Source organism: Martes martes (assembly GCF_963455335.1).
Source record: "Martes martes genome assembly, chromosome: 1".
Lineage (NCBI taxonomy): Eukaryota > Metazoa > Chordata > Mammalia > Carnivora > Mustelidae > Martes > Martes martes.
The window spans coordinates 77091083-77108798 of record NC_137888.1 but is presented as its reverse complement, the minus strand read 5'-3'; the positions used below and the strand labels follow the sequence as shown (position 1 = coordinate 77108798).

At 38.8% G+C, this 17716-nt stretch overlaps 1 protein-coding gene across 5 annotated transcripts in view; it reads right to left on the bottom strand.

Moving 5' to 3' along the window:
- MBNL1 (muscleblind like splicing regulator 1) overlaps positions 1-17716 on the bottom strand; it is a 175314-nt gene that overhangs the window by 35482 nt on the left and 122116 nt on the right. For 4 of the 5 annotated variants that reach the window (XM_080798679.1, XM_080798680.1, XM_080798681.1 and 1 more), the window contains one exon: positions 2809-2979. In XM_080798679.1, coding sequence (XP_080654805.1) covers positions 2809-2979 — 171 coding nt within the window. Of the gene's footprint in view, positions 1-1665; positions 1777-2808; positions 2980-17716 lie in introns of all 5 variants that reach the window. The other variant, XM_080798683.1, reaches the window with a different exon arrangement.

Here is a 17716-nt window from a genome sequence, read left to right as displayed (position 1 = left end):
AAAACCCAACCAAGTGGGCTGGGTTTATGATCAGTAGATCACCGAGGCCCTGGCTGCCTCTGCTAATAGTGTGTTAGCATAAACCCAGCTGTACACCCCAGACTACGCTACCATCTCTATAATGGGCTTGTACTCTGGCTCCTGCTGATGATTCCTTTGGAACCACAGGGCCAGGGGAACTACCACAAACCTCTGCCTGTCTTCCTTGTATTCAGGAAACGCCTTACTTCATTCTTTCACTCATCAACGATTTTTGATCTCCCTATATGCCAGGCACAACTGGAGGTGCTTCTGGATTTGATTAGAACTCCCCAGTTCCTCCTCCTCTTCGTGTTCCTTCAGCTATGGTTTTAGGGACCAAACTGGTTTGCCCTAAAAAGATAAGAGGCTTCACCTACTCGACTACAAACCCTGAAACTGCTCAGGTACTCCTACCACTCCTGATATTATGGATCTGCTCACAGTATCATATCCTTCGATAGAACCCCTACCTGGGCTGGATCCAAGTGTGTGCTGTGTCTTCAAACACTAACATCTGTACTAGTGGCCATCCTCTTTGAGTGACAACCATGTCCCGTAATAGTCACCTGGCTGCTTCCAGCCCTGTCGTCATCCCTATTTGGTGACCCAGCTTTCAAGTTCCAGTAAGCAGCTGGTCATGACCATCTCATTTATTTCTGAATCTCTGTATGATTACTCTCATCAGCCGGGCTGACTACACAAAGGATCGAAAAGTCTCAGGTGGGATTTTGAAGGCAAATTTCCTGGATTAGAGCCTTCTCTACAGTCATTAAAGCCCCAAATGCTTTAAAACTGAATAATTAAAATGACTTCTATACTTATTACAAAAATGCCACCCTGAAGAGAGTGTATTTTTAGACTATGATCTCAGGATGCCTTTAGCAGAAGGGTAATTCAGCATTCAAATCTAGTCATACCAGGGAAAATTAACATAAAGCCTGAATGTGCTCACAACTAATAAAAATAAATGTTTTGTCTAAGTAGAGAATTTTCCAACAAAGACACCAGGACATGTGATTTGTCTGATGGTTTCAGAAATTATGATTTCGTGATTTTGTGCACACCACACGTTTGTTACCATATTTCACAGACATGAGCATAAACGTTAACAATCTGTCCCAGGATTACCCATATGATGACCTTGGAATGGCCTTGAGAGTAAAGCTCAAGGACTAAGTCAGGAGATGGGCGAAGATGTCACAATGAGTAGGAGCTCAATGCCATGACCAGCTCTGTTTCCAGCAGTATGGCCCAGAGTGCTGCCCGTCACTGAGAGGGTCGAGACTGACAGTAAGCAGGCTTTAAATGTTTAAGTGGAACAAAGTATTTCACATCAAGGAGAGATCGCATATCAGCTAAAGTAGTAGCCACCCCAAGGATTTATCAGATCTTTGAAACTGTGTGAGAGGGCCAGCTGTTAAAGACACCTCCTGTCCTGTGTTTTATGCTAGTGAGAATGATTATAACTAAACTTTTTTTTTTAACCAAATGGAAATCTTCACACTATCCCAATGCAGATATATTAGCAGATGTCAGATGACACAAAAAATAAGTTTAAGATATCATATTTTAAACTGAGCCCCCAATAATGGAAAAAAAAATATATCAGGTTAAAACAGACACAGAATTATAATATTCTCTCACCTCAACTGTATAGTACTGATAATTGGTATCACTGCCGATGTGATATGGAGATCCCTCCCACCTCGAAATGCAATCCCCCCCTCTTTTTTGGAATGATTGGTGCATTAAGTTCTAAGAGAGAATAATAATTACATTGAGTTCAGGTGTTAAAATGTATTAGGAAAAAAATTAGTTAGCACACATGCTACAGTTAGCATATCAGAAAAATGTGGGTCTTCACATTCCCATAACACCATAATATTGCATATAAGTTAGTGACATAAATTACCAACAGATACATTCTGATCATTACAAATTTTAACATGCATTTAAATACAGAATTATTATATCACAATTAATATCAGAATACCTTTTGTAATCTAAAATTACTTATGATAGTAATCTTACATTTTTATGAATAAATGGGAGTAAAGGTTATTAAAGTCATTTATGGTATACATTCCCCCAAACCCCCCAAATAAATAAATAAATATGATCAGAATGAAAAGTTATTCCCATACACACTGCTCAGTAAACATTAAACCTCTATGACCACCTACAGTTTAAAATACTTAGCTCTTTGCTTAAAAGCCCTGGGAGTTTCTGCCTCTCTTCTCCTGATTAGTTTTCTTTTAATGCATGATATTGATTCACCACTATCAGAATTTTGCTAGCATTTGTAACTACAAAATAACTTCAGTTTGAGTTTGAAAGAGTAACAGAAGCTCTTTTTCAATAAAGAAAATGATGCAAACAGATCCTCTTCAAGGAAGGAGGAAAGGGAGAATTTTTCTCAAAACTAAAGCTGGTCTATACCAAATTGTAAAAGTATTACTATTATTAAAGGGAGCCTGAAAATGCACATGGACTATAGTGATGAGTTTGATGACCATTTCAATACCTGCAAATCACAGGATTTCATGTGAAGAGAATTTCAGGGGGAGAACATGTCATAAGTAAATTTCCCCATGATTGAACGAGAAGATGAGTTAACTTTGCAGTGTGAAAACTGTTTCCAGCTTTGCTTGGTAATTTTGCTAGAAAATGCTAGACACCTGATACTGTTACCTATGTTCACTTAATCGAGTGCAATCATTACTTTCATACTGAAACTGAGCACTTGGAATTATAAACTCGATGAATGAGAACTGGAGATGTGCTTACCACGGGTTGTAATGGGGCACCGGGCATCATGGCATTGGCTAGTTGCATTTGCTGGGCCAACATGGCCATGTTCTTCTGCTGAATCAAGTTATTGCGCCCATTTATCTCCAATTGGGTTTTTAAGTGTGGGGGTGGATGAAGATATTTGCAGTTCTCCCTGGAGCAACGACCCTAAAAGACAAAAGCAGAAAATATCATTTAAAAAAGATTAGACCAGCAAATCTTAAAAAATAAAGATAATGCAAACCTACCACCTGGATCTACCATGGGTTTCTAGCACATTGCACTGTACATACCCACTTATCATACATTTAAAATAAGTAATGAATTCTCCCAAATGCACTATCCAAATGAGGTGTTAAGACACTCAAAAAAAGTCTTAAAGCTTAAAGAATTTCCCTTCTTTTAATATTAGCACTAATATTTCTAGTTCTAAGTTTAAAAATCTACAAACTGCCAGTGTAATCTTAAAATAAAGAATATGAAATGAAGAATATTAGCTCCTTCCAAATCTCCTGGTTAACTTTAATGAACCCAAAAGAATCACGAAGTTTTAGCATCTATTTTTACTTGTATTGAGTTCTAAGGAAATGAACTTAAGAGGATTCAAGGCACACTGTATCTTCAGTTAAGCACCTTTACAAGTATCACTTTACAAGTATTAACAAATAAAATTAATTACTACTAAGCTTACAAACCCATGTATTAAGAAATTTACAGGTGAAAAAAGAAAATGCCCATATGTTCCCCCTGTACATAGAGATTAGTAAGTATAATGAAACATTGGTGAAAATGTAGCCTTCAACCTTTCAAAGATAAATCTAGTCTCCACTGATCAAGAGGTATAAACCAACAGGAAATAGACATACATATCCTCCAAAAGATATATAATGTAAAATGGAGGAACAAAACGTTAGTAAAAAATAGGATCAATACTATCATCGTTCCACTGTTTCCATATTATTTCAATATGTTCTCAAGCCTTTATAGTAAAAGGTCTCATCAATTATAACCCTGACAACTTCTTTCACTGATAGATCTAATTAGAACTGCTTGGGAGGGTCAAAGAAAGATTCAACTGAAGCATCAATCACTTTCCTGAGCTTTCTTTGATTTTTCTAAGAAAAATCCATCTGCCATAACTTGACCTCATACTGTAAACTGACTCAGCATGCTTACATTTGTGATAAAAATCTTGTCACAATCCTAATTTGAAAGATCTATTTCTGGCTTGTTTTGATTCAGGTTTTTAGGAATAAGTTTCTGCAAAGGGCTAATCTCATAGGATACTGCCTTTCATTTTGGCAACCTTTATGTAATCAAGCACCGCTAATAATACTTTAAATCCGAAGGTAGCATAAGACAGTAGTTGATACCAAGGAACTGACAGGTCCTAAGACGTAGGGGAGAGGCCTAGGTCTCCCATCAGCAGCTGGAACTGCAAACAAAACTAACTTCTTTAAGCCTCAGGCCTTGTATCCATTTCAAAATCACTATAGGACCTGCACCACATGTTTATTATGAAGATCAGAGGACATAATGTGCATGTCATGCCCCTGGCACCGCACGGCACTCTGTGGGCAAGGTAAAGGTCAGGAGCTGCTATCTGCCACCACGCCCACCCCTTTAATCGTATATCTCACAAAAGAAGACCAAAATATTGGCATGAAGGTAATTTTTGTAAAATCCCTTAATTATGCCTATTGATATGTTCACAAAGTAACATTTATACATTTGTGACTTACTGCATACGAAATCATGCTTGCCATCTGTTGAGATCATGAACATGTTATTAGCTTGAAAGCATCCGGATAAAAAGTAACTTGTACTAAAAAAACAACACTTACAGTCACAAAAGAAACCACAGAGAACGCCTGGCCATGCAAATAAGCTCCTGGCTAACACGGGATGCGATCTCAGGGCTACCCAGGTGAGGTGTCCTAGAGAAAACCTGCTTTTTTCAGGACAAAGAACAATTTGGCTCTAAGGGAAACTCTGGTTGCCAGTATCTTCACATCGTATTTCTTACTAATATTAGATCTATTTAAGTGAAATAAGCGAGGTTATACCCCCCACCCCCCACCCCACCAGGACTCCGCTACTGTCAATTCATTCTGATCAGTTTCTATAGCTCCACAAATAGCACAGAGATAGCCCTCAGCCTTGAACTAGGCCTGGCCAACACCAATGCTGATCTTCCTAAACTCTTCATCTGAGCGCTTCCCATCACACGCACCACCCAATCCCTCCTCCCTAGGAACACAGCTCAGACTGGAATCATGGAGACAAATCATATTGTTCTATATACATTTTGTGTCAGATCATGTCAGGCCTTTCAAGAGATGCTCAGACCTTTGGTTTTTGTTTTGCATTTGCCACACTTAGGAAAAATGCCATTCTAATTTCTTACAAACACTACCTTTCTATACACATCTTGATTTGACTGCTCTGAAGCTTCCCTTTCAAAAAGCTCTGTTCCTAAGAATCAACAGAGGATATTTGGTGAAAAAACAGGCAGACAAGCAGGCCTCTTCCACACAGTCTGTGGCGACAGACCTTGGGGGGGAGCCCAGGGACCTGCATTGTCACAGTATTCCAGGTTAGCCTGATAGAGCAAAAAACACTACAAAAACACAATTTTGCAAAGCCACGTGAATTTTTCATTGACGTGTGGGGGAAAGAAACCAGAGTGGCCTCCGCAGTTGACGTTAGATAAACTCAGCTTCCTAGGGAGTTCAGATCGTGTTTTATGCTGACTATGCAGCTGAATAATTGTGGTTTGACAAATAAAAAGGTCAAGAAAAGGTTAGAATAAACATCCTCTTCTAGAGGACTGCCTGAAACTCTGGGGAGAATCACAGCAATATACCTCTCGTGAAGAATTAAGGAGAACACACCCCTGGTACCTCTCCAGGTACGTCCACAGTCTGCACCTGAGTTCCCAGCACTGTACCTCGGGACCCATTTGCAACATCAGTGAATGGACACGTCTTAATAAATCCTTAAAGGTGAATCCTACTCCAACTCCATTCTGGAGGCAATGAAAATAGTAGAACGAAAACTAACTCTAATATCAAACTTTGATTCAGAGCTGTACTAAGTTACTGATGCTTTTATTCGAGGCCAGTAACTTGAACACCCAATAAAGCTCTCCATAATAAAGGGAGAAGAGGTAACAAAAGTTTTTGTTTGTTTTTTTGTTTGTTTGTTTGTTTGTTTTTAGTTTCAGCAGGGATGAAACTGGATTTTTGTAGCGTTTCAATGTATTTGGTGTCCTAAAACCTATACAGTGACAATACATTCTAAAAATCTAAGTACGGAAATTCCGCCAGTATCTAGCACTCACACATGCAAATCTGTGTAAAGGAACTGTGTTCTAAATCATCCAGAGATTTCACTCCAAGAGACAGTAAATCAAGCTGCTAGGATTAATGCTAAAATACAAAGTAGTTTTTATTCCTTTTTGATTGCTCTATGCTGTTCCACCTACTGCTATATGATTGTACATTTTATCCCACACAGCTTGGTTTCAAAGAGCAGAATAGCAGCTGTGTTATTTACTTGCTGTATGACCGGGTAGGAGCTAAGTGCTCTGAGTGGCCATACCTTTTTGGTCGAATAGCAACACCCCCACTCTGATTTCACTGGTGATGTGTAAGGTTGAGCAGGACACTGGGCCAACTGCATACGTGGCTCCCGCTGTAACAGGCTGTCAATAAGCTAATAACGAACAGCAGTTGCCTAGTTTAGCACTAGATCTGTTAAAAGTACTTAAAATAATGCAAAAGGCAAAACCCAGTGACAATGTCTGTCAGTCATTAATAATGCAAGCTGGGCCCTTAATCATCGCTCTGTATTTGCCACACCCGCTACGGAAAATGCCGCTCTGATACATTTCTTACAGTGTTACGTTGCTGTGGTTTGCTTTTGTTGATTGCACTGACATTTAGTGTCAATGAGCTTCCCAGATGACTGGCAGGCCACTCTATAGGGTCTATACCATAAACATCTTCCATGCCACTCAAAGTGGCTTTTTACAGGTTCACTGAACACAGATTTCAAAGACATAGTTGTAAGGTACATACTACGTATTTTAAGTGAATGGAGGAAGTTCAGTAAAGCATCAATTCAGACTAAGTCTATTTTTCTCCAGTAATTTTTCTACATCTTTAAAAGTAATCTTTCCAAAAAAGTCAAATTTTCCCTGTGTCGTCTTAAAAGCCTCTATGAGACCAATCATGGTCATTCAAGAGATCAACTTATCAAGCCTTTAATTTCTGAAGTTATAAACTGTCCAACTGTGAATTTAAGGGTTTTCTCATTAGCTTCTGAAATGGGCGTGAGTTTGTGATTATAACGAAGGAAAACGTATGTTTAGATTAAATGTGTGAGCTTCAAAATAAGCACCTGGTTAATTTTTAAACATTGTAGTTTGATAAAGTGCACTTTTACAAATTTATTTTAAATTTTTTTTTTATTTGAGAGAGAGAAAGAGAGAGAGAAAATGAGTAGAGGGGAGGGGCAGAGGGAGAGGAAGAAGGAGGCTCCCCACTGAGCGGGGAGCCAGAGGATGTGGGGCTCAATCCCAGGACCCTGGGATCATGACCTGAGCTGAATGCAGATGCTTAACCAACTGAGCCACCCAGGTGCCCCAGTGAAATGTACTTTTAAATAACTCATAGTAAGATCATATACAGTACATACCTAAAAATGATGTGTATGTATATACACTATATAACATATATAGCGAGATATAAATTATAGAATAAAGATAAAATTGAATTTAACGATAGATGGCAATTTAGAGATATGATAAAATGGCTTCTTAGCTATTTTTAATATTTATTTTAGAACTAACAATCAAAAATGAAATGTCTTACTTAGAAGTCAGTGAAACTTAATAAAACAAAAAAATATCAAAATTCTATTTGAAAACCAGAAAAACTAATCTCCCATTGTTAGCTATAATTCTTCTATCTAAAATAAAAGGCATACTGTGATTTAAGAGTTCAGAATATAAAAAGAAAAGACATCTGATTAAGCTGCCAAATGGTAACTATGTGGTAGAATTAAAATTATTGGATCATATTTAGGTAGATTCTAGAAATAAAGGGGCAATGAAAAAAAATCATAGGGGTACCAGCTTATACTGATGAGTCTTTTCCAATTTTCACTAGAAATACTGGTTTTCAGGAAAAACTGTTCAAATTGCAACCATTTATTTCAATTGTTAAAACAAAACCCATATTTCCTTTGGGACGACTGAGATATACAAATGTTTTTGAAGCACTTTCTGGCGATACTCATTGCTCAGATACTGGGCAGAAACTCTGTCAAAGGAATTTGGTAGCTTCCTATTGAAAATTCTTACTTTTTATTTTTTCAGCTAAGATGACAGAAATAGCTCACAAAATTTTTGCCAAAGGGGAAAAAATTGGCAGTCAAGAAATAACATTTCATGCATTTCCAAAAATGTACCTTATGGCTCTACCACGCTAATTTATAATTTTCAATTCTAATACAAGGTGAATAAATTTACATAGGTAGAATATCTACTCTAAAATCACAACCATCTTGTGGTAGGAAATTTATGGCAGTTTAAAACATGATTAACCTTTAGAAAGCAGTATATGCATGCAAACATGCATGCACACCCGTATAGACTCACTGTTTTGTTTTCCTTTGGGTGGAGAGGAGTTTGATTAACTCTAGAAATTACAGTTTATGGGCTTGCAAATATTGAAAATAAATTAATTGTACCTAACACACAGGATATTGTTGCTCCTGAATGGATATTTCTTTACACCCTACCTGTTTCCCTAAAGGACTTGCTCCAGCTTACAAGAACACATGCATCTTAAAAGGCAGCTCAAGCTTTCTCAATCTCAGCACTCTTGACGTTTTGGGCCTTACAGGGCTTTGCGGTGGAGCTGTTCTGTCCACTGTAGGATGTTTAGCGGCATGCCTGGCTTGCTAAATGGCTGCAGCACTCCTGTCCTCAGTTATGACATGAAAATTGTCTCTCAGTATTGCCCCATGTCTCTAGGGGTGAGGGGGGAGGCAAAATCATCTCCAGTTGGCAGTCAACTACTGCTTTATACCTAATGGAATTTAATAGGGGCTGTATTCGTCCGCTTTGCTTGTCACAACAAACCGCCACAGACAGAGTGTTTTAAACAGGGTTTTATTCCTCTGTTTCTGGTAAGAGTGCTTTCTGGCTTGCAGACGGCTATCTCCTGCTATTCCTCATACAGCCTTTCCTCCGAGGGAGCCGGAGGCCGGCCGGGGCGGGGGAAGTTTGTAGAGAAAGTTTGTTCCCCGGAGTCTCTGATAAGGACGCTAATCTTATCAGATCAAGGTCCTGCTCTTGTGACTTTAACCTCAGTTATTTCCTTAGAACTTCCATCTTCAAATATAGCCATACAGGAAACAGGGCTTCAACATAAGAATTTTAGGGGGACACCAACATTCAGTACCTAAAAGGGGCACACAATTAAAAACTGCCAACCCAAAGTTATTTGTAATTAGCTTTAAGTGTTTTCGTACTACACTTAAATGTCTGTCATTTCCTCAAACCTAAGATAATAGATTTGTCCTATAAAACCTAACTCAAAAAGAGTGCATTCCTTCTAGTTTTGCTAGATTCTAATAGCTACAGCTTCTAAAAATTTCCAAGGTATGAATATGTGAGTTTCAATGTTGATTTTTTTCTTATTTGAAATTAAAACAAATAAAGACTGTGGTATATAAAAAAGTAAATAATTAAATTCCAAAATCATACTAATAGCTCCATCCACCTGGTAACCAGAATACTGGATATGCTGACTTTAAGAGTAAGCAACATTTTCTTGGTTTTACTTCCCTATGGAAAATTTTTATCAGAATAACAAAAAGTGAGACATATACTCCCTACTTTGGAAAAGAAGCTACTGAGAAAGGTAAATTAAGTAGCCAGAGAACCCAGAAAAATAATGAAAGACTTCTGACCACCGCCTGAAATTGCGGTGGACCCAAGGCATAACGTTGTTTTTAGTCATATGCAAATGTATACATATATATGTAAGTAATTATACACACACACACACATATATATATTCATCCCAGTTATGTACCTATTTCTAAGAGCAGCATATGTATTACAAACTTAGATTCCGCTTGTGTTGCAAATTTAAGAAACCTAGAATATAAGACTTAAAATTTACATTTCATGTTTTATTTGGAAAAACACATACTTACAGAAAGCTACAGAATAAAACCTCAGAGAACAGTGAACTATCATTTGGTATAAATCCCTAATGTAGTAGAATAGATATCTTCATTTTTTTTCTTAGAAAATCTCCATGGGGATTTCATTGATTTTATGTTATTGTTTTGTTTTGTTGTGTTTTATAAACAGTGTATTATACTATTTTGTAAATATAGTATATATACTCTTAATAAGCAAGTGCCATGTATTTCCTATATTTTAATATAATATAGTAAATATAAAATAATCACATGTTAACAGTATTTTTTCTATTTTCTCTTTATTCTCAAATATTATAGCCCTTTAACTCAGACAACAAAATAGGAATTTTGTTGTTGATTTTGCCTCCTGTACCTATTTCAGAGTTTTACCATGTGGAAAGGCAAGAAGATATTCTTTATACCAAACATTACTTTTCCTGTTTTAATTTCCTCATCGGATTCTCAGGCAATACCAGCAACAAATGCTTAGCATTCTCACAGAATATGAAGGAAGGAGTCAATTCTCCTTTTATTTTGGTGGGTATTTTATACTCTTGAGTTTTCCAAACTTAACATGAAGCAAATACAGTAACACTAATTAATACTTAAAGCTTAACTTTTTAGGTGTAAATTACTATATATTCATCCAATCAACATATGGCCATATGCTTAGAGCTTAGAGGTCAATACAAGAGCTGGGAAAAATTTCTCCTATCAGTGAGAGAAAAGAGCAGAAATTTATGAATGTATTTTTATTCAAATAGTCTCAATTTCTTAAATTATATTACACCAGATACAAAATGTTTTCAAATGAAACACTACAGAAGGCCAATTTAGATTTTTCCTTTTCTCGATTCCATAAAAAGTTCATATCCACACAAACACTATGGTTTGACAATGATTGAGACTGCCAGGAAAAGAAAGAAATACACAAACCCAGGTACATACACACAATCTGTTGAGTGCAAATTTATAATTTTACCATGGCCTGAAAGAATGTAACAGACTGTTTCACTCGGGTTAAACGTTTCCTCATCAAAGTCTAACGTGATCTTAACCTAGCAATTTTAGGTTTAGACGTTTCTAGCTAGTATTCAAAGGCTGTTCTAGGCACTATTTCATAGAACATTCCGAAGTGAGATGATGAAGATTCTTGGACATTAAAACCAATAGTGACATTTACAATATCCCAAAATATCCTCAACACTGACGCAAACTCAACGCACTCTAACTCAAACATCGGGATACTATGACTTTTTTCCCAGAGAACTTGGGAGCTTTAATTGCACAATTCCCATTAATCATCTTGAACGTGGCATAACTGAAACTCTACACATCTCGAGCAGCATTATGTAATGCATGAGAGTCTGAGGGGGTGGAGAAAGAGAAAAAGGCAACAAATCACACACATTCTTGTTACAAAAATACCACTCCTTTCTCCAGCGGCTTTTGTCTGTGAGAGCTCACATATACACACAATTGTGAAAGCAACAGCTATATCAGCACACTTTTACCTGACAGTCCTCTGAAGAAATTTCAGCCTCTTCAGTGAGGGCCCACAAGGATCTTAGGCTAAGAAATGTTTGCAATGGGATGCTGTAAGAAGAAATGGGCTCACCTTTTAGCAACTCCCACCCATGGCCTCTCCTCCACCCCACAGAATCCCACAGAAGTGTGTAGCCTACTGTATGTAGTTTAGTGAAGGGTTTAATTGGCACCTACTGTCTGTCCCTATTCCAGTCTCCCTGCGCTCCCAACATGGATCTGGCCAACATCCCTGAGTCAAACCAGAGTCTCCATGACCTTGTGAAAGCCCAGTGACATTTGGTAAGTGCCAGCATCATTAAACAGTCCAACATTTCTTGGCTGCTTTTTTATGGCATCATAAAATTGGAAATGCCAGGCCACTATGTTTCTATTATTTTTTCAACTGCTTCATTATTTTTTCGGTACAGCCACTGTCAGACTTCTAAACTGTAGCAGAAACACTTCTAAAGTTTTATGGCATCCAAATCAGACACTCTTCGATCTTGGCTAATAATTAAAAACCCCAGCATTGACTTAATAAAATTTAGTGCTCTATTTGGAGCGCATGCCTTTCAGTTGAGAACTATCAAAAGTTTTAAAAATAGTACCCGATTCATCATCATCCCATTATTAGGTGGATTACCACATGACTGTATCTATTATATTTCTAAGGATTTCCTGAGGGTAAAAAGAAGGTATAGGTCTTAAGTCAAATGCATTTAATTTTCTTCCTTAACAATCTTTTGGAAGACTTGTTTGAGCAGTCCTTTACAGTCCCTAGGGCACTGGCAATGCAAAAGCACTCCACCTTTATATACCGCCCCAAAGGTATGTAGGGAGGAGGGGGTGGTAGAGTTGTGGGGAAGGGGCTTCTTGTCCAAGGGCACATAACCAAACCAAGGCACTCTAACTACGGAGCTGGCGCTCTTCAGCACGATGCTCGAGAGATGCATTCGAGCTGATGATCACTTTCACATTCTCAAGTATGTATGCATGTATGTATGTACGTATGTACATATGTTTTTCTAATCATTACTCACACTAAAACATAGATGACTCTAACCAGAATAGGTCAGGGCCAAATGAACGCTTCCATCTCTGTTGAGTTCTAAAAAGGAAAATATGTTTCACAATATAAACAACTGATTTCAGAGAAGACTCATCCACATGGTATTTCCAAAGTGTAATGGAAAACATTAGATTCTCTTTCAAATTTCAGCTTATCTGCCGTTCATTTTTTTGCCTTCAATGGGACTTCTACTACAGGGTCAACAGTAGAAAATAACTGAACACCAGACAAGTTAAAATTCTGCTTAACACTACCCACTTCAGCAAGACATCTAGTGAGGCAATAGGTTCTTGGATTATCTATGGACTTCCCTGACTGGCCTCTGTGATTTGGATACAGCACAAATGGATTTCTGGATATACCAATGGATACAGGATATATGACAAATACAGAAAAGGTGATTTTATATAGGGAAAAAAAAGTATATATATATTCTTTAGATACATAAATATATATTTACTTATATATTGTAAGTGTACATATAAATATATATGCATATAGAAATGTACATTTGTATAAACATATATGTGTATACATATTCTTTACATATATAAAATCTTTATATATATAAAATGAAAAATAGAAGTTAGTGATATAGAGAGGATGGCTAGTTTTAAGGGATAAGTCTTTTATTCAGCAAGAGAAAAGAAACTAAAAAAAATCAGAGGTTAAACATCTTGGTGATGTGAGCTCAAGATTAATAACACTGTTACCTTGTATATATATGAGGCATTAGCTCTGTTTGTACCTTCTAGATACACATACCTACAAATAGAGATGACCCTATTTTTACATACCTAAAGAAAGATTTATTATTAGTGATGATAAACTTTAAAGAATAATGTCATGCAGTATTTTTCAAGTCCCATTTCGGTATTTCCATTGTAAATCTTTCAGCCAAGTCCACTCGCTGGGAGAGTGTAAGCTATGCAGAGGATTAGTGCTTAGATAATTCTTTCAACTGTAACAAACGTCCAAAATTTTGTCTGTCAGTTACATGCAGAAATTACAACACTACACTGCTTTCTAATATTTTAGAGACATCATCGTCTTCGCCAAATCTCAAACACCTTTCCTTTTTTGTTTTTCATTCCGACTCCTCTGTAAACCTCTGGGATTCCCTAACTGAAATCAAATGTGGTCGCTTGCTGACCTCACAAACCTGACCTCAAGTCCAGTGATTAAATGCTACCTCTTCCCATAAACAACAATGACAGAGCAGGAAGAAAAGGTGAGGCGACAAAGGTCCTTACCACTGCTGACCACTGTCTCCTTCAGACAGATCAACTTTGTACTTGAACAAAATGTGCTCAATGACACTGGCTCTGTTCCTGTGGGGAAAGCACTCCCTCCCACCCACCCCCCCACGTCCCCATGACAATTTGCTAAAATTGTGCACAGCCATCAGCCCTCTCTCAGACTTCAGGCTGCAGCGAGGAGAAAGACAATTGGCTCGGGAGCCCAGAACACGTCTCTATTGGATGCTGACTGCAGCAGCATAGGCAGTAAGGGTGAAAAAAAATCTCCTGAAAAAAAGAAAGAGCCGTATCACAACACAGGCCATTTGAGCCTGTCTCTTTCTTTCACCCCACCCCTACCCCCAGAGACTTCCACTGGCTCTCTAAGGCAGGTCCCCAAATACCTAAAGAAAGGACATTCAACGAAAGTTACTTACAAATCATCACTGGGAATGAAATAGGAATTTGGAGAAAGAATTTAGAGAAAGAATTCATGTTTCTAGTATCCTCCAGTAGCTTTTTGAGAAAGGATCCACGTTCACAATAAACAAACAAGTAAAACTAGATGTCTGTGAATTATGCAAACCTTACAAACATCTATAAGAAGGCTCTTTTTAAGGCAGGAGGGTACTGAAGTCATCACTTAAACAGAGGCACTTGAAAAAGCTTCATCATCACAAGGTTGCTCTGTTCTAAAAGGCAATCAGAGGCTACAGAGTGTATTCTTAAGTGTTTATTTAAGAGGAAAAGTATGGAGATGTTGGGCCTCACAAGAACGCCAGCCATGGCAACACTGTTTTTTAATAAGCCGGAATGTGGAACGTAAGAGGGAAAGCACAGGCTGCTGTCACCTGATGTTTTTCTCTGGCTATCATATCAACGACATTTAGGCTGAAGTCCCCATCGGCTAAACACCACGGTTGAGTGCAGCGAGTAAAGCAACGTATGCATGAATTTTACTCCCTACCTCTGGCTAAAGCAAGCGGCTGTGAGTAGCGATCGTTGTTTACCTTCCTTGGTACTGCGTGCCTGCTTCTCTCCTGAGAGAGTCACACGGTTTTACTGTGCCTTGTTTATACATCTTCCCTCCATGCCCCTTGCCTCCAGGAGGCAGTGTCATGTCTCACACTCATGCCCAGCCGGTGGGCCCGGCCAACAACCCCAACAACTGTTGCCCTGTGTTTCAGAATATAAAATATGTTGTCCAATAACGTTCTAGAACATCCTTTCTGCAACTTCTCCAGGACCTCTATCAACTCACATACTACAGTCCCATTTTCTCTTCATCAGTTTTATTTCCCTTCTTCCCTAGTCTCCTTCCATTGGCACCTTTTTCAGGTAACTTCTTACCTCTGTCCCCAACCACATCTTTGTACTCTGCTCCGCCCACCCAGATAAGGGCTACGGTTTTTGTTGGGTTTATCCGTGTCCTCAGCTCGTAAGCTTCTCCTATACAGGCGTCAGAGATCTGCACACAGGCAATGTCCCAGGACTTGACATAAAAAAGCAACTGAGCCCCAGCTCAATGGTTAACATCACATGAGCTGCCATCACAGAGTTGTTTGCTCGAATGCCAACTTCGATACTTACTAAGTAGTGAGATTTGGGGTTAATTATTCAACCTCACCAGACTTCGACTTCCTCTTCTATGAAAATGAAGATAAGAATACCATCCTGGGGATGATGTAAGTATTAAAGAAAAGAATGCACACAAGGGCCTCAATTATGGGCTGGTACTCAGTAAATGGACTTCCCTGGGCCTTTCTCACTCTCCTAAGTGCGTTCTTTACATCCCTGGGACCTCACAACCTCTGCTTCCTATTACTCAGTCCCACTTCTCTGCACGAGCTTGAAAGCACCCTTTCTCCTCTTCCTTCAACCTCCCATTTTCTAGAGTCCTTCAGCACACCATGAAGTTAGAATCTCTTCTTTTTTTTTTTTTTTAAGACTTTATTTATTTATTTGACAGACAGAGATCACAAGTAGGCAGAGAGGCAGACAGAGAAAGGAGGAAGCAGGGTCCCTGCTGAGCAGAGAGCCAGATGCAGGGCTCGATCCCAGGACCCTGGGATCATGACCTGAGCTGAAGGCAGAGGCTTTAACCCACTGAGCCACCCAGGTGCCCCGTTAGAATCTCTTCTAATGGAACTCACACTAAGCATCCAAGTAGCCCAAGATAGCAATGTACACGGTCCAGCACACACACACAAAAAAATGAAACAAAACAAAACAAAACAAAAAAAACCACCCATCCAGAGCCAAGGAGAGAGACCTGGATTCACTGGAGTTCTTGGCCCACTGGCTATGTGACTTTATGTAGGTCTCAGCTCCTAGCTCAACAGTACCTTCAGCTGTGACACTGCATCCAAGCAACGTAGCTCTTGAGTGGCTGTGAGGAAGCTTACTCAGTTCCCGGTAAGAGCCCACTAATGCTCATTTCTCTTACCATTAGGAAAGGGGGCATCTGTATTTTAAAAGGAGTTGATAATAACAGGGAGCCATTTTCTTAAGTTAAATTTAATTATGAGAGGTGACCCTTTCAAATGTCACCTTCTGGGGACATTTTCTTTCCCACTGTCCCTCCCTTCCTCCTCTTGACTTTCTTGCCAGAGAGAATGAGCTCACAGTAGTGAACTCAGCACCTGTCAAATTGTATTACAGGTAATTTCCACAAGTCTGTCTACTCCTCTAGATTAAGAACTTGTTAAAGACAGGGCTAAATCTAAATTAGCAACCTAAGCATTTTTAGTAAATGTTTGTAGAATGAATAAGCAATTGAAGAGACAGGAGGGCATTTCCAGTGTCCCAGCAATCACATCGCTGCGATGATACCATAAGGCCTAGGCCACTGGTCCTCAACCATGGCTGCACGTTATAAATAATAAATTTCTAGATCTAGCATCCACCTCCAGAAATTCTGATTTCATTGATCCTGGCTGGATCCCAGGCAAGCTCTCAGATGAGTCTAATGACTGCTTCTCTGAGGACCATTGGTTAGTCTATATATACCAACCCACATTCTCATTTACACATCAATCACAACTTTTTCCATAGTTCTTGCAAACGCAGTGTTTGCCAATGACTCCAGGACAACTGCTAATGTCATCTGACTCTCCCTTAACTGATATTTCTGTTTCTCACCTGTCTTTCTCACAGCTCCTTCCCTGTACAGTGGTGGAAAGGGTGCTCAAGGACAAGGACTACGCAAAAAGAGCTATGACCTTCCTTTCCCTTGGGCCTCGGTGTCTCAGACCACAGCACCACCTGCTTCTGAATGCCTTGTTTACAGGAAGCCAAAGAGCTCATGGGAAAAAGAGGGTCATAGGACCCATGTCATCAAGGTACCCATGAGAGCCCTTAAGTATTTTTGTTATATACTCGATTTGGACGGTACTGTAAAGAAAGAGTGTATCAAAGATTTTGTGGCATTTTAGATATCTAATAACGGTTCCTATACAATTTAGTTTCACTCTCATCCACAGTGGGCCAGAGGTCTTGGGCGGCTCCTAAGTTATCTTTGCAGTACTGCTTTTATGACTCAATTATAAGTTGCCTATGCTCAAGCTAAAATTTTCACAGCTGCAGTAAATGTTTATGGAGGTAAACTGGCATGTCATAAACTTTCAAATAAGGAGATATGAGGTCTCCACAGGATTACTACCATTTGTTTTGAAAGATCATTACAATGGATAGAAACCTTACCCTAATGGTGACCTCCTCTAGCCCTGTTCAGGTGTAATTACAATGTCTGTCTTTAACTCTCACAATATTATCTATCTTTTACCCTCAGGGCAATCTCAAGAAGTAATTCTTATTAGTCTCCTAGTACAAATGGGGAAACAGAAGC